General features: G+C 40.7%; 1 protein-coding gene across 2 annotated transcripts; it reads right to left on the bottom strand.

Moving 5' to 3' along the window:
• Nucleotides 1-173: 173 nt before the first annotated feature.
• Nucleotides 174-23,776, bottom strand: Rad51 (RAD51 recombinase). 2 transcript variants are annotated; one of them, XM_034494914.2, is made up of 10 exons: nt 23,339-23,776; nt 21,605-21,693; nt 16,093-16,230; nt 13,256-13,373; nt 9,565-9,656; nt 8,036-8,130; nt 4,092-4,205; nt 2,066-2,195; nt 1,762-1,883; nt 174-1,184 (listed from the first exon to the last, which is right to left on the bottom strand). In XM_034494914.2, exons 2-10 carry the CDS (start codon nt 21,689-21,691, stop codon nt 1,061-1,063), a joined length of 1,020 nt encoding a protein of 339 aa, XP_034350805.1. In that variant the 5' UTR covers nt 21,692-21,693; nt 23,339-23,776; the 3' UTR covers nt 174-1,060. The 2 variants fall into 2 exon arrangements, with proteins under 2 accessions (XP_034350805.1, XP_076785614.1); XM_076929499.1 differs by lacking the exon at nt 8,036-8,130 and having other exon boundaries at nt 907-1,184; nt 4,092-4,228; nt 23,339-23,474.
• Between the last annotated feature and the right edge of the window lie 1,921 nt (nt 23,777-25,697).

Raw genomic sequence — 25,697 nt, 5'->3', positions numbered from 1 at the left:
GCATTCTGTGCCTTCTGTTTGTTTCTCTTATCTCCATGCTTAACTTAAAAACTTGATGGATTCTCCATCTCTTCAACTCCTAGCAGCTGCTAACATTTTCAGCTTCCCTATTCTACTGCTTTTCTCCCAAGCTTGAATAAAATTGCTTTTGAGTTTACTTCCAAATCTGTTTTGAAATTCTTTTATTAATGAGACTCAATGACTCAACAGAAGACCAGTTTTTGGAAATACTCCTAATGTAGAGTTATTTGGGTAAAGTCAGACCTCTGCAACACAAAACTTATACAGTAAAAACAAAGACCACAGGAAAGATACAGTAAATCAGCCTGGAATTCTTATTCTCAGGCTAAAGGATACAATGCAGTAACCTGAATGTAGGGCTTTCTTTAGGGTTCACACCGTACAACTGCACTGACCATAACTACACAGTACCGAAAGCCATTATGGAAACCCTGTTTGGCAGTATTCATTCAGTTTGCACTAAAGTATCTCCAGCAAATAACACATTCACTGCACACAACTACTTTATTAGCAGCAGCAGCAGAACAAATTCACTTAAGTGAAGTCTTCTAATTAAAGAACAAGCGTGCACTCAAGAGCTGTTATTAGTCTAGGGCTGCTTGTAAGACTCCTTAACCAAAAAATAATTTTAAAATTATGTGACAGTTCAGGCATATAATTTTTAAGTTTGCATCTTACAGAGAAAAAGAACATGTAAAAACACCCATTCCCGCTTGAGATATTCAGGCATTTATTTTACCATTCTTGAAAAGTGAAAGAGTCCTCAGATCTTTCCAGGTTTACATAAGACTGTCCCACACCAGTTATTTCATACCTCTCCTCCAAACACCAAAGAAATCAGTTATTAATAGACTATAGAAGAAATACACATTTCAGATCAGACGTGTTTCTGCTACCAGAAAGCTGATACAATAGTTGTTTTCCCGGAAGCCATGCTCTGGCAGTCACAACATGAGCCTGTGAAGAAGCCCAGTAAACAGTCCTCTTCATTAGCCATATAGCATTGAGAAGCTTATCACAGGAAAGAAACCCCAATGACTCAGTCTTTGGCATCTCCCACTCCATCTGCATTAATGGCAAACATAGCTTCAGCTTCAGGAAGGCAGGGAGAGTCATAGATTTTGCAGATTCTGGTCTCCCCTCTTCCTTTCCTCAGGTACAGCCTGACCCAAAGACACAGACAAGAACACCAGGTTATAAACAATTCTATTCCTAGAACAGAACTAATTGCTTCAGACATATGTAATTTCCTAAAAGGACTTAGGATAGTTTTAAATGTATTTAATGTACCTCCAAAATGGAGGAATCCATTTCTGCCATGACTCCCTTATTGAAAAGCTCTATGAAATATTTTATAATTAGGGAGGTATATTAACTATTCATGTATATTTTTTCACAACGGAGAGACTTTAGTTACATGTAGGTGTTTGTATATGTATGTGGGTATGTGCCTGTCAGAGACCAGACTTATTGGATGTCCCAGAACTGGAGTTATAGGAGGTTGAGAACCCTCTGATGGGAGTGCTGGGAAGGAAACTCAGGTTCCCTATCTACAACAGTGGTGTATGCTTGCAAGCACTGAGCCATCTTTCCAGCTGCAAATACTTGTATTAACCAAAGCATGACAAATTCAGTGAGGCTTCCTAAGTGTCAGTACTGTAGCAATGTTAGCAGGGTTCAGTGCAAGTGTTTTATCTTTATAACATAGTTTACATGACATCCATTTTGCCATCACCTTACCTGGTAGTTGATGCATGAGCAATGATGTTTCCTCCAATGGGCTTTTTGGGATCTGCAGCGAACATGGCTGCTCCATCCACTTGGGCTACCACCTGGTTGGTGATTACCACTGCTACACCAAACTGAGAAGGGAAACAATGTCAGTTCTGCAACCACAGACATACCAAGAACCTTAATGCCCACAACAAAGAAATGGGCAACTAACGCTCATCTTTGATAATACCAGGTAGTAATGTCCTCAGAAGACTCCTGGAATTTAGAGCTGCTGAAAGTAAGCACTGCTTGCTTCTTTTCCATAGCTTACCTCATCTGCAAGTCGAAGCAGCATCCTCAGAAATCTGGCCAAGTGCATCTGCCTGGCTGAAAGCTCTCCCCGACCCGAGTAGTCTGTTCTGTAAAGGGCAGTAGCACTGTCTACAATAAGCAGTGCATACCTATAACAAACAAGAATTGTCAATTTTTTTCTCCCCTACAATCCTACATTTTCTTTTAACTTAATTTATGTGCATTCGTGTTTTTGTCTGCATTCATGGCTATGTGGGGTGTCAGAGAGTTGTGAGCTGCCATGTCGATGTTGGGAATTGAACCTTGATCCTCTGGAAGAGCAGCCAGTGCTCTTAAACACTCTCTCTAGGCCATTAAAGAATTTTTTCCCCTGAAGTAAGGTTTCTCTGTGTAGCTTTGACTGTCCTAGAACTCAGATATCCAACTGCTTCTGTTTTTGAGTGCTGGGATCAAAGTTGTGTACAACCACCGTCTGACTCCACCCTGAGTTTTTACATGTATAATGCATTTTCCACTTTTTTTCTTTTTGAGACTAGGACTTGTTATTTATATAGCCCAGGCTATCATGAAATTTATGATCCTCCTGCCTTAGTCTCCCCAGGATAAAACATGACTGACACTGACCACATGTGTGTGCATGTGCACACACGCGCACACAAACACTTTTTCTTAAAATGTTTGTAGAATGTTCAGTCTGATGCATGGTGGATTGTGGTGACTTTTGGTGGATAGTTTCTGTTTTGGTTTTGGCAGACTTGACCAAAAGTGGCTCTGGGGTTTTGGGTCGGTCTCAAGCCTTATAGAAAAGAAGGCTATACCTCCAGCTATAGCTTCATTTTCACTAGTAATGTGGCTGAAACCACAAAGTATGTCAAAACAAGAACTGAAGGGCATAGAAGATGATATAGTGGGTAAAGCACTTGCCACGTAAGTGGGAGGATCTGAGGCTGAATCCCCAGAACCCATGTAAAGCTAGTCAAGGTAGCATGTGTTTGTAATCTCAGTGCTTCTACAGCGAGACGGCTTGCGTTTCTAGAGCCTGTGGACCAGCTAGCCTGGTTTTCACAAGAGTGAACAAGGAAGAGATGCGGCCTCAGACAAGGTGGAGAGCAAGAACTGATGCCCAAATTTGTTCTCTCACCTGCTCAAGTAACTCACCTCATCTGCATGCCCACGCTCACATATGAATGCGTGTGTGTGTACACATAAACACAAACACATCACACACAAGATACACACAGAGAGTACTTTTTTAAAAAAAGAAACAAACTTGGGGGGCTGGAGAGGTGGTTCAGCAGTTAACAGCACTGACTGCTCTTCCAGAGGTCCTGAGTTCAATTCCCAGCAACCACATGGTGGCTCACAACCATCTGTAATGGGATCTGATGCCCTCTCTGGTGTGTCTAAAGACAGTGACAGTGTACTCATATACATTAGATAGAACTCATATACATTAGATAGATATCTAGATAGATAGAAAGGAACTTGGGGGTAGAGAGATGGCTCAGCTATTAAAAATACTTTCTGCTCTTTCAGAGAACCCAAGTTTGTCTTCCAGCACCTAGACTGGGTAGCTCATAACCACCTCTATCTCCTGTTCCAGGAAATCTGATGCCCTGTTCTAACATATATAGGTACCCTGATACATTAGGCATATTCACAGAAACACACATTTAAGTAAAAAATAAATCTTTAATTAAAACAAAAACCAAATTGTCGCTACATTAAAAACAAACAAACACAAAAAAAAACCCCAAACAAACAACTCTATTTCCAGGCATGGTGGTGCATGCCTTTAATGCCACTACTTGGGAAGGCAGATGCAGGAGGACCTCTGAGTTTGAGGCCAGCCTGGTCTAAGACAGCTAAGACTAGATAGACTGTTTAGAAAACAAACAAACAAACAAACACCCTTAAAATGTGAATCTATTTCTATTCAAACTATCATCCCGATTCAAGGAAAGAGCTACAGGCACTCTTAGTGTCTCCTGTAGGTTCAGGGAAAGGGTCATAGGCACACATTTAGTGTCCTACTGAGTACATACCTGGATTCTACCATCATGGCTGACGCTTGGTAAAGGAGCTGGGTCTGGTGGTCTGTGTTGAACCCTCGAGCGTATGCTACGTTGTCTAGGACATCACTGCCAGAGAGACCGTATCTAGAAAAAAGGAGACTTTTAGGCTGCAGACAGAGCCGGTGAAAAGTTAATACCTAATATTTCTATCACCCACACAGATAAGTAGCAGCACGCCTACTGGCTTTATTCCCACAAATATGATTCCTGTTCTATTAGAGGTAAGGGCAAGCCAAATAGAGATGATAGCAACTACTATTTTAAACTAAAAGTGAGACCTAAGGATAAATCAAATTTATTCTTTGAGATCCCCTTACGAGAAACTTTCAAGTCAGAAAAGCCAAGAACTACAGTCAGAATTAGCATAAACAAAAACAAACCATTCAAAGATTATGTTAAATGAATGACACCTTAGTATTTCTTATGCCTCAATGATTATTTTCTTTTGCATTCAAAGAGCAAACTATGTATTTCCTATTTTCATAGAATAATCTGTATTTTCTTAACTTTGTAACTGCCATCTAAGACATAAATGCTCAAGACAGGTGAAATAAGGCACTCTCTTTTTTTCTCTCTGTCTCTCTAAGTCTGTGTTTTTTCTGTGTTTCTTACTATGTTGTCATCTGGCTGTCCTCGAACTCACATATTTGCTTGGCCGTACGTATCTGGAGTGGTAGAATTAAAGGCATGTCTCATATGCCTGGCCCAACAATTTCATTCTTATTGAATGTGTAACAGGAGGGACTCCCTCTTTGAAGGCAGCAAGTCTGATTTATTCATCTGAGGACTTAACCAAATGCCTGTTGTAAATTGTTCTGAGATTTTGGTGGGGGTGGGGCAGGTAATGACTATGTTGTCTAGGCTAAACCCAAATTCCTGGGCTCTAGTAATCTCAAGACTTCGCCTCCACAGTAGCTGGATAACAAGGGCCTAGAAATCACACTTTGCAAGCTTCCCCTCACTTCTAAAATAGATTTGATTGTCTTCCTTTTGTACTTCTACAACTTGGCTAGAGTCTAAACACTGAAAAAGGAGAAATAAAATTTGCTTTGCCATGTGCCCAACCTATTTTGAGACAGGTTGGGCATGTCACCTCACCATGTTCAAGGCCTCTAAAATACTATACAAGTGTTAACTATACATCTTGCTGACATTAAGGGGTTTCTTCAACTGAGAGCAAAGGCTTCCAGAGTTTCCACACGATTCTACACCTTTTTACTAGTTCTTTCTTGAAATGAGGACACTGAGGTACAGAGTTAAGGGACTGACACAGCAGACTGCAGGGAGAAACATGGCAGAGAAATCCATCATTCCTGGTTTCCGTATCTCAGGCTGGCCTGGAAACCAGATTCTCCTGTGCCTCTCAAGTGCTTGTGAGGGGCGATTTACCCTTCTTTTACAAGGGTATAAACACCTTTCCAGTGTGTTTTGTATACTAATCAAGCTGAATACTGTTATATTTATCCACACCCCAGTGACAAACATGTGCAATCTCTTTTGACCCAAGTAATATTCTGTTTGTTTACAATTGTTCTCTTATTTAATAATTCAAAAGATGATGTTAGGACCGACAAATAGTTTAACAGGTAAAGGCACTTGCTGCCGAGCCTGACTACCTTGGTTAAATCCCCAGGACCTATGTGGTACAGTGAGAAAACAGACGCCTGAGGGTTGTTCTCTGATCTCCACCCATGTGCTGTGGAGTGTATGCAACAACATGCACACAAGCAAAATAATTTTTTTCTTTTTAAGTGAAATCTAATGGGCTTTAATTCTTTTATAGCTTGTGTTCATGATCCTCTCATAAGGATAAAGAGTTTCATAGTAAGACTGCCTCAAGAAAGAAACTCAAAAGCTGAGCATAGTGGTACACACCTTTAACCCACACACGCAAGAGGTGGAGGCAGAGAGAGAGAGAGAGAGAGAGAGAGAGAGAGAGAGAGAGAGAGAGAGAGAGAGAGAGAGAGACACACACACACACACACACACACACACAGAGACAGAGAGAGGCCGAGTGAGCATGCAGATCTTGCATGGTGGAATAAGCCTGTAACTCCCAGTACTTGAAGGTGAATGCAGGAGGATCAGGAGTTCTAGGTCAACCTCAGCTGCACTTAAGGCTATCTTGGTCTAAGAGAGTGTCTCAAACAAGGCAGGTATGATAATGCATCACAATCTAACCACACCAGAGGCAGAGAGGAAAGTATCTAGAGTTTCAGAATACCCCAAGCTTCATAAGAACTTTGATCAAGCCTGAGCTACATGGTTAGACCATGTTTCAAAAACAAAACCAAGGGGCTGGGCATGTTGGTACAAGTCATTTTGAACTTTATATTCAGTGCTATTGATCCATATTTTAGTTATCTATTTATTTATTGGTTTTTTTTTTTTTTTTTTTTTTGAGATGGTTTCATTATGTTGCTTTCAGACTAGGCTAGCCATCAGCTCACAGAGATCTGCCTGCTCCTGCCTCTTGACATGAGTAACTCCCCCACATACCTGTATTTTTGTTGTTCCAGTACTGAGAACTGAACTTAGGGTCTCATGTATGCTAGACAAGCACTTTACCACTGTGCTATACCTAGTTGCATATCTATGTTTAATCATAATCATCTGTAATGACTACTGGAGTTTTATAATGAGTTTTCAGCTAAGAACTTACTTGGGCTGGAGACAAGGCTCAGGTTAAGATCAGTGGCTGCTCTCTAGAGGCCCTAGGTGATTCCCAACACTCATACATCAACTCACAACTGCAATATTCACCAAAATTCCAATTTGATATCCATCGCCCTTTCTGGTCTCTGAAGGCACCAGGCATGTGCACAGACACAAGCAGGCAATGCCCTCCCCTCACAAATAAATAACAAATAGATAAATAAATAGAGCTCTAGATTTTTCCACATGAATCTTATGAGTTTATCAGTTTGCAAAAAAACCTTGCTAGAATTTTGACATGATTTAAAGACAATCTCAATTTTGTGATGTACTCTTGGATATTAAAAGATATTGGTGATCACTGCCCTTGCAGAGGACTTGGGCTTTCCTTCCAGCATCCACATGGTGTCTCACAACCATTTATAATTCTAGTTCCAGAGGATCTGATACCTCTTCTGGCCTCCATACACAATCCTTACACTTGGTACACAGTCATACATGTATGCAATCCTCATACATAAACATAAATCTTAGTTATGTCTATAGTTACCATACCTTCCTGGTGAACTGATTTTTTAATGATAAATGTTCTTCCTGGACAAGTGAGATGGCTCAGAAGATAAGAACTCTTGGTATCAAACCTGAGCTCAATTCCTGGAACCCACATGAGAGATAGAGGAATTAACTCCAAGAAATTTACCTCCATATGCATACTATCATGCATGGGCACGCCCATGCCTATACAGACACACATGTAACAAGTTTCTTCTCAACAGGCATTGGTGACATGCCTTTAATTGCTACACTTGGAAGGCAAAGGCATGTGGATCTCTGTGGGTTCTAGGCCAGCCTTGTCTATAGAGTGAGTTCTAGGCCAGCCAGGGCTACATGGAGAAACCCTGTCTCGAAAACCAAAAGAAGTTTTTTTCCCCTCAGTTTTGGTAGTATTTTGGGGGATGGGGGAGAGCTGCTGCATCTTTTAATTTCTCTTAGGGTTCTTGATAATGTTATCTTTTTCAAGCCTTTTATTTTCAACCTGTGATTAAAGTGTTCTTTGGAAAGACATATATAGTTGGATCTTGCTTTTTATTCCACTTCTGAGTACTTATAGATTGCCGAGTAAACAATGTTTCCCATTAAAGATTGTTGTTTTCAACTACACACACAACTGGGATATAGCTTGATGAGACACATTTCAGGCAAGTTAAACTGGCTAATCTCTAGTAACAGGCCAAACACATTCAAGTTTCATGACCCACCTCTCAGCTACTGCTAGCAGCCGCTCCGGCCTAAAGGTGCCTTCGGTGTCAATGTACATGGCTTTCCCTTCACCTCCACCACGATCAATGGGGAGCTGGGGGGAAAAGAAACAGTGGAAACACCCACTCTTCTGATACAGTTGCCAAGTTCACCATGATAAATCTAATCTCGTCCACTCCAAATAAGGGTTAAAACACTTTAGCCCTGAAAACATATATATATTTTACTATATAACATATATTATAATCTCAAAAAAAAACCTATAATAATTTTAAAAACCTTTAAAATAATGAATTTGAAATGGTAGCTCACATCTAGGAGGCAGAGGCCTCTCCATGAGTTTGAAGCAGCTTGGACCACATATTAAGATCCAGGACTGCCTGGGTTATAGTGTAAAGTCAGAGGTTAAGAGCACTGGCTGCTCTTGCAGAGGAACTGGACTCAATTCTAGCACCCACATGGCAGCTCACAACTGTCTGTAACTCCAGTTCCAGGGGATCTGACACCTTCATACAGACAGACATTCAGGCAAAACACATAAAAACAAACTAGTAATTTAAAAGAGAAAAGAAAACAGCAGGGCTGGGTGGGAGAGATGGCTCAGTGGTTAAGAGCACTGACTGCTCTTCCAGTGGTTATGAGTTCAATTTCCAGCAACCACATGGTGGCTCACAACTATCTGTAATTTAATACCCTCTTCTGATGTGTCTGAAAACAGTGACAGTGTACTTATATATATAAAACTGGCAATGATGGCCCATGTTTCTAATGTCAATATAAAGAGATCAGAAGTTCAAGGTCAGCTATGTACAGCCCTGACAACATGGGACACTGCCTCAAAATAAACAAATTCATCCATCCCGAGTATGGTGGCTCTAAGACACTGTATTCCAGTGCTGTCAGAAGCATAGAAGAAGGATTACTTGAGCATGCTGCAGTGAGCTCCAGGTTCACGGAAAGACTGTCTCAAGGGAATAAGGTGGAAATGCAGACATTATGAAGTTAGAAGGTGGTGGTTGTTTTTAGTGGTGCTTTGATACAGAATTCACTGTGTAGCTATGCTGATTTGGTTTGAACCATAATACTTGGCTAGGTTAGAAGTTTTCCATCAATACTTAGTGCTGTAATTCATCTCTATATTATAGAGGTGCATGTTATTTTATCACTCTTAGTATTTTAATAATGCTATGGTATAAATTCTTCAGGTATTTATTTATTCTTGGACAAATGTGAAATGGTCTAGATTATTTTAGATTAAATAATTATTAGGGATCTAATGCAGTGAAGTTTCATTTCATTAAGTTGGGAAAATCTGAACAATGATAAGAGATGTTTGAATTCAAGTAGTGATCTAACACTCCCTCACATATAGACACTAACATGCAACTGTTCAGACTATTAATTAGCATACTTTGGGGAAAAAAGTATACTGGCCACTCTTCCAGAGGACTGGGGTTTCACTCCTAGCAACCACAAGGAAGCTCATAACTACTTGCTGATCTGATCAGCCTGAATCCCAACAACTCACCTGGCAGGTAACAGCCAACGTATGACAGATCTGTGTCTTCCCAGTTCGGAATTCTCCAAACATCTCTGTGATAGATCCAGTCTCAATTCCACCTATGAAATTTAAAAGTGCATCACATAGAGTAACTGTTTAGAAAGTATAATCACTGAAATGTTCTTGGAGCACATGGATGTTCCATAAATTAAAACTCCTATTTTCAATAATCAGCAATCTGTTAATTTCTTTCCTTTTGTTGTTGGCTGGGCTCACTAGTGCACGCCTGTGAGTCAGCTATGTGGGAAGATGAGGCACAAGGGTATAAGGTTCAGAGCCTGTCTTGGCAACATGGGATGTTCAAGACCAGTCTGTGCCAATACAGCGAGACCCTGGGCCTACGTATGTAGCTCAATGGTAGAATGCTGCTTAGATAAAAAGGCCTAGATTCAACCCCCAATATTGCCAAAAAATAAAATTAAAAACAATAAGATAAATAAAAGTCACCACTTAATTTGAAATAAGTCTAGGTTACTTGTGCACAGGAGGGTCTGGGCACCATCCCCGAGTCTCCCAGGGTTAACCTAACATTCCTTCAGCCCTCACTGTGTTCACATCTCTCCATATGCACTCATTTGTGTTGCTATAGTTTTTAGGTAATTTTATTGTATGTACAGCTTCAAGTAATTGCTACCATAATGAAGTTACAGAACTCAATCAAGAAAAGCCAACAAACGTCTTTAGCAGGTTTTTTTTTTTTTTTTTTTTTTTTGGTTTGTCAAGACAGGGTTTCTCTGTGTAGCCCTGGCTGTCCTGGAACTCACTCTGTAGACCAGGCTGGCCTTGAACTCAGAAATCCGCCTGCCTCTGCCTCCCAAGTGCTGGGATTAAAGGCGTGCGCCACCACCACCTGGCCAGCAGTTTTAATATAACCCAGTATTTACTATTTCTTGTGAACTTCCTTGACCAATGTACTTAAATGTACCATTCATGCAGTTCTAAAAGGTTAGGAGATATGAAGTCTATCATCCTCATCTTGAAGATAACAGGCATAGGCACGTTAAATAATGGTTACCAGGAACATTATTTATACCATTAACCCAGTAAGTAAACACTAGAAATGAGAATTCTTTTATTTATTTTTTATGAGACAGGGTTTTATGTTGTTCAGGCCAGCCTCAAACTCGTATCATAGCTGAGGATAACATTAAACATCTAACCCCTTTCCCTCCACATCCCAAGTGCTGAGATTACAGGCACGAGCCACAGTTTCTCTACATAGCCCTTCCAGTCCTGGAGGGAAGGGATCTTCTTAGAGAGGTTAACACCCAAATCTTACTGTGAGTCCTAAACCCATGCAGTTTTGTACCCCAGGAAGGAAGAAAAAGTAAATACTCAAATAACTAGAAAAACAGCAAGAACTAGATTTAACTTTTCAACAATGAAGACAGTTATGTCTTCAAAAGCTCAAAACCATCCAGACAAGGTGGCACTGTCTTTAATCCCAGCACTCACAGAATAGAAGCAGTGGAATCTCTGTGAGTTCCAGGCTAGCTGGTACCATGCAATAAATAAACAGACAAACAAACAAATAAATACTAATATGTGCTACACTCTTGAATAGTATTTAAACAGTATTTTGCAGCAGGACGCATAGCTCAGTGGTAGAAGATGTGAGTTTCTGGGCTCAACCCCTTCCCATATACCTTTTCTGTTTTTTAAATTTGTTATTATTGTACCGTGTATGACATGTGTGAGCTTGGGCAGGTAGGTGGCACAGCTCACAGGTAGAGGGCAGAGAATAACTCTAGAGAATGGGTTATCTCCTTCTACTGTGGCTTCCAAGGACTGAATTCCGGTCATCAGGGTTGTAAGACAACCATTTGCTATTACCAGTCATCATATTTTCAATCTTGTATTAGAATTTAAAAATAAATAACACATAATATATAATATACAAATAATATTTATTTTCTTACGCAGAGGGAACAAATTCTTTAAATATATAGTCAGCGCTACAAAGCAAGACACTGTTTCAACAAAACAAAACAAAGCCAAAAGGTATTTAATTTACAAGCAATTTTAGTATTTTATAAATCAGAGTCAGAATGACTAACTAATGCCTATAACCTCAAATCCTGGCAGTTAGAGTATAGGGGCAGATGACAGGGAATTTAATCATTAGCTCCTGAATCAATTCCTAAAACCACTAAAAATAATTAAAAAATAAAAATGTCTTATTTTTTTCTTCCTTTTTTTTATTGGATATTTTATTTATACTTCAGATGCCATCCCCTTTCCCCATTCCTCATTCCCCCCCTTAGAAAGCCCCTATCCTATGCCCCCTTTTCCTTTTTGCATTTATACATTTTTAAAAAAATGTTAATCAAAGGCTTTATAAGTTTGGTAATGCTCAATCAGAGGTGTAACCCACTACCCAAACTAGATATATCAACTGTCTTTGACTGGTGGAGACACGTGAACATCTGCCTCCCTGTCTCCCCCCTCTTTCTCTCTCTCATCACCTAGCTTCTCCTCTCCTTACTCCTTCTCTTCCTCTCAATACTCTTCCCACCTTAGCTCCTCCTACACATCACCCTTCCTGTCAAAATAAAACTTTTCTCTCAAAGTACAATTAGAGCATAATTATGCCAATTTGTACCAGTGAGGTACAAGATAGTCCTCATACCCAGTCCATCCTTTTGTTGACTAACCAGAACCTCTGTCATCTCTCCTAACTAAAACACTTAGTTCTGAACCTGGCTTTTTCCTTGGCTTTAGAATGAATGTCAGCTGAAGACCATCCACTCAGATCTTTTCTCTCAAGATAAATAGCCAGGATTGGCTATGAGGCTATAAGTTTTCAACCCCGTCAGAAATCCAGAATGACTGAGTTAACTATAATTGTGGGAAGCACAAAGCATAGCTTCTAAACCTTAGCCAATTTATAGAGACCTCTGAACACCTAGACACTCCCTCTACAAAACGTTGGAGCATCTGTTCTTCCGCCGTCTGGCCCAGGATCATCTGACAGACCTTAGTGCTGCAGAATTATTAAGGGCTGATTACTCTGTCTAGGCAGATATAATCAGTTTTATTTTTAAAATGTTACAATTTGTAGAATGTTGCAAAGAACTATACAGGAAGTTCTAGGTTCACTTCGCCTAGCTTCCTCCAATGCTACTATCTTTCCCTGCTGTATCAAGTATCTGAGACGCTGACATTCCTAAAATCCAAAATACATTTAGTTCAGCCTGAATGCATCTTAAATCTGTTGACACAAGCCAGGGAAACAAAACTAAAACCAAAACAAAAACCCCCCTCAAAACAAATTAACAAAAATCTAAACTAAAAAAACTTACAGCCAGGTGGTGGTGGCGTATGCCTTTAATCCCAACACTTGGGAGGCAGAGGTAGGCGGATTTCTGAGTTCGAGGCCAGCCTGGTCTACAGAGTGAGTTCCAGGACAGCCAAGGCTATACAGAGAAACCCTGTCTTGAAAAAAACAAAAACAAAAACAAAAACAAAAACAAAAAACCTTACAAAAGCAAACCTACAGAATCAGCCAGTCAAGGCCCTGAAGAAATCTACTGTTCACACTTCTCTATGTAGCAGTCTTACCTAAGATGAATTCTATAGTAATAATCTGGTTTTGCCCTGACCTACCAGCTGTGTTGATTAATTAGGGTTTATAAAGTAGGATAAGGGATTACTATACCTTGAAGCAGTTTGTCAAGCTCTTTAGAGCCAGTAGTAATCTGTATGATTTCTGACCGGCGTTGGTGAAATTCAGTTGCTGTGGTGAAACCCATTGGAACTAATTTTGCTGCCTCAGCCTAGGCAAAATAAGACAAGTTAAATTAGTAATGTAACACACGTAACTATCTGGGAAAGTTGGGACCCAAAATGCTTTAGACTGTGAGTTTTGTATATTTTGGGGTACTTGGGTAGATGACCAGTTGACCATCCTTCACTGAAAATTCAAAATATCCCAAAATCTGAACCCTCTTGAGTGTGAGGTTTTTGACAAAAAAATTTCAGACTTCTGTACATTTCACCTCTTATTTCTGCAGTGGAGATGCTCACCCGACATGTGTTGTAAGACAAGCCCAGGGATACTGCAGGAAACCACTCTTGTGCTAGGCAGGAGCACACTGCCACAGGAGCTTAACGGACACTGTAGCATGTTTTCATACCTTACTTCCTGCCTGTCATCTCTTCAGATACTCCTGCCTTGTAAAACCAGGATGGCATCCACAGCTTTTCTCTTTATTGTTTATTTTCCAAGTATATACAAATAACATTTATATCTTACCTTAGCAACAAAAACTATACTTTAGGTTGAAAATATCAGTCTTAATATAATGGGACAATACAACTAAACATCTAGGGGTCCAGAGAGCTGGCTCGGTGGTGAAAAGCACTTGCTGCTCTTGCAGAGAGTACTCACATGGTAGCTTACAACTGTCGATAACTCTAGTTCTAGGGGACCCAGCACCATTTTCTGGCTTCCCTGGGCACCAGGCATGCATGCACACAGTGCAGTTAAATACATGCAAGCAAAATACTCATACATATAAAAGTAAATAAAATTTTGCAACAGTAACAACAACTAACAGCAACATCTAGAGACTGGAGAGTGATTAAGAGTTCTTGTTCTTGCAGGGAACCCAGGTTCAGTTCCCAGAACCCACATGGTGACTCACAATCACCTAAAACTCCAGTGCCAGGGATCCACACCTTCTTCTGACCTCTGCAGGCATCAGGACATGATGCACATATATAAAGGCAAGCAAAACACATAAAATTAAGTACATCGTAAAATCATCCATGTATGTAGGATTTGAATGTCAACATGAACTTACATAAACCCAGACTGCTGAGATTACAGGTGTGTATCCCCATGCTTGCCTTCAATTTCTTTCTTTTTGTTCGTCTTTCCTTTTTTTTTTTGACAGGGTCTCACTATGTAGATCTGGCTGGGAGGGAACTCACTCAGAGATCCACCTGCCTCTATCTCCTCAGTGTTGGGATTAAAGGCATGAGCCACCATGCTTACCTTTGATTTTCCCTTTTCCTTCCCTTCTAACACCCCTGTAGACATTTCCTCTGTTCAGATACTTATAGGTTTTCTTAAGTCTGAGAAGGAATCAGTCAGCTTGCTTATTGGTCCAATGAAACAAAAACTAACTTTAAAACAAACCTCCACAATTATCATGTGAATAAAAAGTAGGATTTTTCTCTATTGAGTGGTGCCTTTGATCTTATACTTGGCATAGAACTGTCTCATGTTTGAGTATCTTCTCATACATTCATCCTGAGGCCAGAAAAGACATACTGGTAGCCTGCTAACAAATCTCTGTTGTAGAAGCTTAAAGAATTTGTGAGCTACTCGACATAGGTGCTGGGAACTAAGCTCAGATCCTCTGCAAGATCAGAATACATTCTTAACCATGAGTATCTCTAGACCCATCACACTGTTGCCCCCCCTTTGAAATATTACATATTAATATAGGCTAATAAAAATATAAAAGATACCATGGATGTATACTGTTACCTTGATATTTTAGTTGTTGTTGGGATTGAACCTATGACTTTCATGCTGAGTTACCATGTGACTTTTTATATCAACATTTTACCAATACCATTCTCTCTCTGGCGGTACTGATAATTAACTGGTGCCTAGCACATGATAGTCAAGTACTTTTCCACTGGAACATGTACCCAGTCTCTCTTTTTACATTTTATTTATTTCTTTTTCTTTTCTTTCTTTTCTTTTTTTTCCTGGAACTCACTGACAGAGTGAGACTAGGCTGGCCTTGAACTCAGAAATCCGCCCGCATCTGCCTCCCGAGGGCTGGCATTAAAGGCGTGCGCCACCACACACTCGCTACATTTTATTTCTGAGACAGGGTCTCACTCAATTAAGTTGGCCAAACTGGCCTACATGAACTCACTCTGAAGTATAAGACTAGCTTCCAACTTCCTGTCCCAGACCCGTATTAGTTCCAACTACAGGCTTGTACTTACAATGTGGCATCAACATTCTTCTAAATTCTTTTAATGGCTGCATTTAGTTAAATACTTTCTAAACCTATTTGGTGGGCCAGAGAAATGACTTAAGAACAGCTGTATCAAAGAACCAGGGTCTGATACCCAGCACCAACATGGTGGCTAACGAACATCTATAAATCCAGTTCCCGGGGATCTAACACCCTCTCCTAGCTTCTGAAGGCAAGTATGTGGTGCACATGCCAAAATGGCATATAAATAATAATTTTAAATATATCTCTGAGGTGAGATCACATTCAAAATGATAAGGTGCACAACCTTACTGTGAGGTGGTAGGAACGTGTTTTTGGCAGTATCCCATGATACTGGAATTATCCACAGGAAATCAGAATTTAAGATAAAAACTGTCAACAGTCATTTCTGGAATAGAAACCAGGTGACAAGAGAAAGGAAGAGGGCTAAGGGCTATCACTAAACACCACTGTGCACTAATTATTCTCACTAATGCCTCCACCCTCTCCACCATTTCACAGGTACACTTACCAGAATTTTGTCAGCTTTGGCTTCACTAATTCCCTTAATATTTATTAGTTCCTTCTTTGGTGCATAAGCAACAGCCTCCACCGTATGGTAACCGGCTTCTTCTAATTTCTTCACATCATTGGCATTTATGCCACATTGCTGTGAGAAAACAATGAATAAAGTTAAGTCTCTTGTCTGACATGGATAGTACACCTCAGAGAGGTGTTTTAAGATCATTAAAATATGCAGAACCCCTGAAAAGTTTGACTACACAAGAATTATTAAATAACAAATTAAAGACATATGCCTGGTCTATAGAATGAGTTCCAGGACAGCCAGGGTTGTTACCCAAAAAATCCCTGTCTCAACAAAACCAAAACCTGTTAATGGCTTTTTAATAAGAGTGTTACAATTTTTCTTTTAACCTGTCCAGATCCCAAATAATTAAGACTGGCTAGCTTTATTGACCAATCAAAGAACAAATAGGAGCATTGAGGCAGGAGACAGAACTGTAACCAAATATGGGGGCCCAGAAATCAGCATTTGAACTACAGTGAAAAATATCATTATGTCTACAAAAAAACAAACACCAAATTATCAACTTTTTCGTTATCAAAATTAATAGTTTTGGGCTGGAGAGACAGTGCGATATGGACATTACCTCAAGGAGGCTGAGAGAGGGAAATATGGACATTACCATATTTCCTATGACTCACTAGCCAGACAGCCTAGTCTAACCAGTAAGCTCCAGGCCAAAAACTATCAACAATGAAGGGCACTGACTGGGAAGAGAAAGAGGATCAGTAGGAGGAGGGCAAGTAAAAATGGCAGGGGTGATGATCAAAATACATCACAAGCGTGTAGAAAATAACAAAACACATCATAATGCAACTTAATACATGCTAATTTAAAAAAAAAGGGGGACATGGAAATAGGTATGACTTTTGGGCCAGTCTGGATCCCCAGCATCCACACAGTGGCCCACAACTGCCTTCATCTCCAGTTCCAGGAGGATCTGAAGCCCATTTCTGACCGCTCTGGGCACTAGGCACAGAGGTGGTGTACACATTCATGAAAGCCAAAAACTTAAAACACAACACACAAAAAAGACAGGATATGCCTATAATCACACTCGGGAGGTGAAATTAAGATTAGGAATCAAGGTTATCCTCACCTACACAGTGAATTCAAAGCCATGCTAGGCTACATGAGACCTAGTCTTAAAATTAAAGTAAATATCTAGGCTGAGAATAAAGCTCATTGGTAGAACACTTGCTGTCCTAACTTGTTTTCTACCGCTTTGATAAACACCATGACCAAAAGCAAATTGAGGAGAAAGTGTTTATTACACTTTACAGTGTACAGTCTGTCCTGAGGGGAAAAACGGACAGGAACTGAAATACAGACCATGCAGAAGCACTGCTTATTGATTTGTGAGTAATGGCTTCCTCCGTTTGCTTTTGTATACAGACCAGGACTACCTGGCGAGGGCTGGGCCCTCCCACATGAATCATTAAGAAAATGCCCCACTATAAAAGTAACTTTTAATCACCTGATGTAATTGTTATCTCTGAAGGCTTACTGCCTCTGTCTGCTAACCCATGCCTTGTCCTGGATGCCTCCTTACAATGTTATCTAGGTCTAGAATGTTTTCAGCCTGAGACTTACTAATGAATAAGCTCACCCTTTCTTATTCTTTCTGAACTCTGACTTGTTCAACTCAGCTAGCTCAAACTCTTCGCCAAGCTGACTGATTCAATCTGGCTTCTCTCAGTTTCTTACTAAATTGCTCTGCTTGGCTTCATAACAACTTTGGCAGTATGTTCTAATCTTCTGGCTCCTTCACATTCTCTGGCTCATTTTGTCTTGATCTGTGTTTAGCTTATTCCCTCTCTGCAACCTGTCCCTATACAACTGTCCTGGTAAACTATGTTCTTTTTTCTTCCTTCTCTCTTAAGTATTCTCCTCTTCCTCTCGCTGTAAGACTTGAGCATATCCTGTGGTGGATAGCCCTAGCCTCTTGTTGTCATGGTAATTCCACTCCTGGGAGGGGCTGCGATGGAGGAGTGAATCTTGTAAACCTTCTGTCCAATCAAATTTGTTAAATAAAGGCTACAACCAGTGATTGGACAGTGGAAGAGGAGTGGGAGGAGCCAGAGGAAGGGAAAGAGGATAAGAGGAGGAGTTAGGGAAGTTGGCAGTTGGTGGAAGGAAAGAGGATGAAGAAGACCTTGACCTAGGAAACCGCAAGTTGTTAAGAGCTCTCTTAGCCTGGGAATAGTGTAGTTTAATGGTAAATCTGCCCAATCTAGGCATGCAGCATTCATTTGGTATTTATTGACTTGTGTCTTTTCTTCTATGGACTTCCTATGGGCAAGAGATTTACCGCTACAATATCCCATTCTGAAAAATCTTTCTCTGATTTGTCACTTTGGCAGTCAATTAGACATCACCTTCAAACACAGATGCTTCCTTCTGCAAACTAATTTTACCTCAATATTTGGGATTAAAGGTTTGTATTAAAGGAGTGTCTGTATTCCAGCCAGATGGATTAACAGTATATGCTAAGGTTGAACCACACCATAACTAAAATTAGATTTTTTCAATCTTGGGGCTCACCGTGTGATCAAACGCCCTGCAACAACCCCACAAACTTAGCTACAGGCAAATCCAATGAAGGTATTTTCTCAATTGAGGTCTCCTCTTCCCAGACGACTCTAGGTTTTGTCAAGATGATTTAAAACAAAACAAAACTAACCAGCACACTTGCCTTGAATACAGGAGGGCCCCAGGTTCAAAGCCTAGGACCACTAAAAAGCAAAACCAAAAGCATTAAAACATTATGGGGATGGGGTCTGTAGAGGTAGCTTAGTGGTTAAGAGCATTTGTTGTTCTTGCAGGACCCATGTGGTAGCTTACAACCACTTGTTAACTCCAGTTCCAGGGAATCCCTCTGACCTCTGCAAACACAAGGTATTCACATGCTGGATATACACACATGCAGGCAAAACACTCATACATGTTGTCATAGGGTTACTACTGCTATGATAAGCACCACGACCAAAGCAACTTAGGGAGAAAAAGGTTTCTTTGGCTTACTTTTACACATCACCGTTTATCACTGAAGAACATAAGGCAGGAACTTAAACAGGGACAAGAACTTGGAGACAGGAGCTGATACAGAGGCCCTGGAGAAGTGCTGCTGACTGGCTTGTTATCCATGGCTTGCTCAGCCTGCTTTCTTATTGAACTCAGAACCACCAGTCCAGGGGTGGCCCCACACACAATGGATTGGGCCCTTCCACATCAATCACTAATTAAGAAAATGCCCTATAGGCTTACCTGAAGTCTGATCTTATATCTCAGTTAAGGTTCTCTCTTCTGATTATTGTGTGTATCAAGATAGCATAAAACTACCCAGGACACACATGGGGTGGATTCCAGCAGGGGAGGCAGAGGCATGTGGGTCTGTATGAGTCGGAGAGCAGCCTGTTCTGCACAGTGAGTTCTAAGCCAGCCAAGGCCACATAGTGAGACCTGGTCTCAATAAAACAAAATAAATCTCAGGAGGAATAGGCAGGAGGATCTCTGTGAGTTAAAGGTCACCCTGCTCTGTATAATGAGTTCCAGGATAGCCAGGGTTATTTAGAGACCTGTCTAAATAAATAAATTAATTAATAATAAAAGGAGAAGGGAAACAACCCAACAAGATGAATTAATAATCTAGAGACAACACAACCTATTAGAAGTAATAATTTTATGTATTTATAATGAAGAGCTAGGAACTAAAATTGTTTACCCAGCACCATTTTCTTCAAGAAACCTTTATTTCAATTTAAACAAATATACTAAACTTTGTGCAGAACTAGCCCTAGTGCCTTTTAAAATCCTATTTTAAAAGTTACTGGGTAGAAAATTTATTTTATCTTCTTGTTAAAAAATGAGTAAGTCTTTAACAAAACAAAGCATTATGAAGGCTGCAGAGATGGCTCTGGTTAAGAACGCTTGCTGCTGTTATAGAGAACTGGAATTCCATTCCCAGAACCTGTTTCTGGTGGCTCACAGCCACCTTGAACTCCAGTTCCAATAGATTTGACACCTTCTTCTGGTCTCTTTGAGTACCCACCTATTTGGATCCCCCTCTCAAATTCATTTATTTATTTTTATGTATATGAGTATGTTATCTTCATGCACACCAGTAGAGGACATCAGATCCCATTACAGATGCTTGTGAGCCACCGTATAGTTACTGATGATTGAACTCAGGCAGGACCCCTAAGAGCAGCCAGTGCTCTTAACTGCTGAGCCATCTCTCCAGCCCCCTCACAAATAATCTTTAAAAAGAAGCTATGACCAAGAACTTTCAATGAAGGTGGAAGGAGAAAAGCAGTGCCACAGAGTTTGAGAGAGGGTCTCACACAGCTCAAACTTGTAAGGAGCAAAGGATAATCTGGAACTCCTGATTTGTTTTGCTCCATTTTAGAAGCAAGCACCACCAAACTCAGCTCACTTAGTAGTTTCCAGAGTCTTGAAGTTCAGGTAGACTGGAAAATTATATAAACCGAGACAGAAGATCTTCCCACAGGGTCCTTTGTATATCAGGCAGAAATATTGTACAAATTTAGTACCTGCTGCTATTGTTTTGCTCGTGTGTGTGGTATATGTGCATGTGCTCATGTATGTAAGTTTGTGTTCATGCGTGGAGGCCAGGGGTATCTGCCTCAGTCATTTTTAAGCTTATTTTGGGAGACAAAGTCTCTTTCAATACCTGATTCTCACAGACTGGCTAGACTGGCTCACTAAAAAGCCCCAATGATCTTTCTTAGAGGCATTTGCCACTCTGCCTGGATTCTATGGGTGCTGGGGATCCAAACTGAGTTCTTCATGGTTTGCATGGCATGGACTTTACCCACAGAGACATCTCCCCAAGCCTCTCGTTTGTTCTGCTGCTGTACATTTTTGTACCTTGTTTGAGACAGGTTTCACTATACAGTCTTTGTCCTGGAACTTGCTATGTAGACCAAACTGGCCTCCAAAAGAATTCTTCTGCCTCAGCCTTCCAACTGCTAGAATTATGGGTGTGAACCACCATACCCAGCTAATACTTCATATTCTTAATGTTGAGTCCTAAAATGCAGTGGGATCTTACATCTTAACAGCCCCACACCCTTCAGCCTGCCCAGTGACAGCCCAAGCCAGTGGAGAGAGGTTGGCCCCCTTTCCTCCGTGCATTCCTGGGTTTCACCACTAATTCCTCATTAGCATTTTTATACTTAGTGTAAGTAGCACAGAGATTCCACTATGGGACCCTAGGCCTTAGTTTCTAAAGTTTAGCTCTTGGAGGAAACAGAGTAGGAAGAGAATTGTCGAGAGACTTGATCAGACATATTTAACAACAATCCTGTGCTTTTCTGTAGAAACCTCAACAGCTTCCTGAAATCCCAATTTAATTTCTATAAAGGTTAATTTGTTCCATTAGGTAGAAGAATGTATTACAGCATTGTAAGTAAATACTTAGCAACTAAGAACATACCTCTAACCGTGAAATAGGTTGTGGACCAAAGCTTTCTTCTTCCACTGAAGTATCTGCATTTGTTTCAAGCTGCATTTGCATAGCCATTACTAAAAAATACAGACAGGCACTAGTATGAGAAAACTAGAAAAACATTCTCAGGTAACTAAGAATTGCAAGTTCAGTTTCCAACACACCTATGCACAGGTTAAGACCACCTGCTGCTATTGCAGTGGATCCAGGTTCAGTTCTCAGCACCCACACGGATATTCATAAATGTTTATAACTTCAGTTCTAGGAGATCCAGCATCCTCTCTGATCATGCAGGCACTGTACAGGAGTGTTATGTTTATAGGTATAAAGATAAAACATTCAAACACATAAAATAAGCGTAAGACAAAACAAACAAAAACCAAGGCATGTCTGACCTACAGCCATGGACAGCATGCTGCCAAGGATAGCTCAAAATAGATGCATTCAAAATAGATTTTTTAAAAAAATATTTTTAAGTTCTAAGCTTTCCTATACTACAGGGCAAGTAAAATTCCAAAATACAGAAAAGGCCTGCATGGTGGCACTCTCCTGTAGTTCCAGCACCTACAAGGCACAGACAGTAAGATCTTGAGTTCCAAACTAGCTTCTGGGTTACAAAACCAGATCCTGCATAAATAATGTTTTTTAAAGGTAGGCCATGTTAGTGAACAGTTTTAGAAATCACTGTTTAGCCATGAGGATGAGGGGAAAATACTAAAACAAGGATGGATAGATAACAGGAGGTTTTTAGCACGGTAACAACAGTCTACTAGTGGTTATATATATATTCATTTTGTAATTACTCAAGTATACACTTGTGATCTTTGTATTTTATAGTTCAATTTATTATTACATTATTTCTTGAAAGTTCCTTTCAGATTTATTTTTTTGTGCATGAGTATTTTGACTGCATAAATGTACGTGTACCTGGTATCTGAGGAGGTCAGAAGAGGTACTGGATCCCCGTAAACTGGAGTTATGGTTAGTTGTAAGCCACCATGTGGGTGTTGGGAACTGAGCTTGGTTCCTTTGCAAGAGCAACAAGTGTTCTTAACGGCTGAGCCATCTCTCCAGCCCCTGTAAGGTAGTTTCCCCACCCCCCACCCCCACCCCCAGAGGCAGCTCTTCCATTCGTAGCTCAGGTTTGTCTTGAAACTGTCATCCTCCTGCCTCTCTCAAGTGCTAAGATTATATAGGTGTGAGTCAGCTAGCCAGGATTCTCTTTAGAAATGTGTTATATTTTTCAGTCTTTACTACTCTTTTGCTTACACAATCTTTGAACTCTGGGGCCTCCTACTTCAGTCTCCAGAGGTATCAGCCACTACACTCACTTGAACCTAGAATCTGTTAGCCCTGGCCCTACTATTTAACAGCTCTGAGCACTTTTCTCTGGATCTCAGTCCTGCGTCAGGACCACAGAGATGAACCTGAAAGTTTGTAAATTCCAGCATTTGGGAGACTAAGGGTGGCAGTTCGAGCACAGCCTAGCCTAGCTTAGGTGGTGAGCTCGGGCCTCAAAACAAATGCTTGACGTACAGGTCGGTTTTCTCCACAACGAATTCAGTGGGTCAGTTAGCGCCAGTCGGTTGGTCACCTTGCTCCGCTTTTCTCCGGTTTCTCAGCGTAGAGGGGACCCACAAAGCTGGCTACGGGAGCACTGGCTTGAGTTGGCCCAAGAAGCCGAGCGGCTGTGGTCGGGGTCCGCCCAAGCCTCACACTTACCAGTCCCTCAGCCGTGGGCCGCTCGCTCCTTCCGGCAGCCGGCTCTGTACACACCACGCTCACCCCCGTCACCCGGCTCGAACGCACTTCGCAGCTCCTCTGTCAGGTCTTCTACGAAAATTTCCAGTCCACCTAGCCACACTTCTGGGGAAGCCTCGGCTTTGCCCAGGCGCGGATCTGCGCCGGTCGCGCGACTTTCAGAAATCCCGCCAAATCCTCACGCTCGCATCTCTGCAACGTCATCACGTCTTTCTCGGACCCGCCTTAAACATACTTCCGCTTCTGCTGCGAACCTGACGGGCATTCCCGACGGCTTTGAAGCCGAGTGATTTCGTAGGTCACTCTTCCCTTCCTTTATGACTTTTCTGACCAGGCCTTTCTTGTTACCTGACTGAGGACTACAAGCTTGTAAAGACGATGTGATCGGCCCAGGACTACATAACCCAGAATGCACTGCTGCGGAAGCGCCTCTGAAAAATTCTTGCGCACCGGGTGTGGACTCAGGTCGGAAAGGTTTTCGCGTTGTACCGTTTTGTCAGAAGGCGATTCTATGGCAGCCGTGCTTTGGTTCGGAACCACATGTTCTCCTGGTCTCTGTGGGCGGCAGAAGTGCAGAAGCTGGAATAAAGATAAAACCTGTGAACGGAGCCAACGACTAGAAAATCAGTGTGGGAATCAGCGTGGTGAAAAAAAAAACTTTTAGTTGGGCGGGGGTCGGGACCGGTGGATGTAATCTAAATATATACATGTATAAAACTATCAAAAACTAAAGTGAAATAACTCACTCTCTAGTGGTTTTTTTTTTTCCTCTCTCGATTTGTAGTGGTTATTGGAACTCCAGGAAAGTAGACGCAAAATTGAATAAAGGTTTGTGTAGTTTGCCAGGAACTTTGTATTTTTCTTGTTATACATGTAGGTGTTTTCAGACAAGATCTCATACTCCTCAGACTCTTCGTGTCAAGAATGACCTTAATCCTTCTCCCACCTTTGTTTCCTGTGCTGAGATTGTGAAAGTGATCCATTACTATGTTCTGTGTTTCAACACAGTTGCATGCTCAGTTGGAGATTACTTATATTTAATATGAATACACCAGAAGAGGTTATCAGATTCCATTACAGATGATTGTGAGCCGTCATGTGCTGGGAATTGAACTCAGGACCTCTGGAAGAGCAGTCAGTACTCTTACCACTGTGCCATCTCTTCAGCCCTAGGTAATTTTTTGTGAGACAGGTTCTTTGTAATCCAGATTGAACTCAGCTCCCCAAGATATGGGGTTACTTGAAAAAGCCACCATTTTTGACGTATATTTACTTTATATTTTGGGGGACACCTAGTTTCTCTGTATAAATTTCCCATATAGCTGTATTTTCCCCCTACAGGTGTGTGCCACCAGGGCTGATTGTGAGGTGCTTTAAAGTAGACACAATTTTTATTTTATCCTTACACTATTGTTACATCAAAGGATAGATTTCTGGAGATGAGGACAACAAAAAAAATTTTTTTAAAAAAACACAGTGTGTGTGTTTGTGTATGTATGTATGTGTGTATGTATGTGTGTATGTATGTGTGTATGTATGTATGTATGTATGTATGTATGTATGTATATGAGCTTTCACAAGTGGAGGGCAGAAGGCAACTTGAAAGTTAGTCATTTCCTTCCACCACGTGTGTTCAAGATTCAATTCAGGTTGTCAGGCTTGGTGGCAGCTGCCATCTCCTCCATAAAACTTAAAATATTTCAGGTAAGACAGAGGTTTGAGTTAAATATTTGACAATGACATAAAAGTTCAAGAAGCATTTTGGTTGTAGAAAGAACCAAACTGATTAATAGATAGCAGGTAAATAAGGAATTGCTCCTGGGAATTAGAATTGTAATCTGCACAAACCTAAGCTTAGAAATGTAAGAGACAAAGGACACCAGTCAAAGAAGAAAAGTTTTATTCATTCTCAGAAAGGTAAACTGAGGTAGAAAGTGGGAGAAGAAACAAATACCCAACAAAACAAAAAACTTGTTTTGCATTCTGATATCTTTTTAGATCTTTCCAGTTCTTCAGAGGCCCAGCAGCATGGATATTGCTTTAGGTCAACTATTGACCCATACATTCTGAAATTGAATGAATCAATGGATTAAATTCCATTTTCAATAATGCTAAAACTAGTCTGAATACTTTTCTTCAAAAACAAACAAGAAACCCAAGAATGTGGGAAAAATTTGAACTAGTCTTCTAACAGCAAAGCAACAATTCATGAAAATATAACTAACTGAAAACATAATTGAACTACACAACCTTAGTGATGTCTGTTCTTTTTAACGGGTGTATATAGCCCAGGCTGAACTCAGATTTGCTATGTAGGTGA

Source organism: Arvicanthis niloticus, chromosome 2 (genome assembly GCF_011762505.2).
Source record: "Arvicanthis niloticus isolate mArvNil1 chromosome 2, mArvNil1.pat.X, whole genome shotgun sequence".
Classification (NCBI taxonomy): domain Eukaryota; kingdom Metazoa; phylum Chordata; class Mammalia; order Rodentia; family Muridae; genus Arvicanthis; species Arvicanthis niloticus.
Note: the sequence above shows the minus strand (reverse complement) of the source record. Positions and strands in the feature narration are given on the sequence as shown.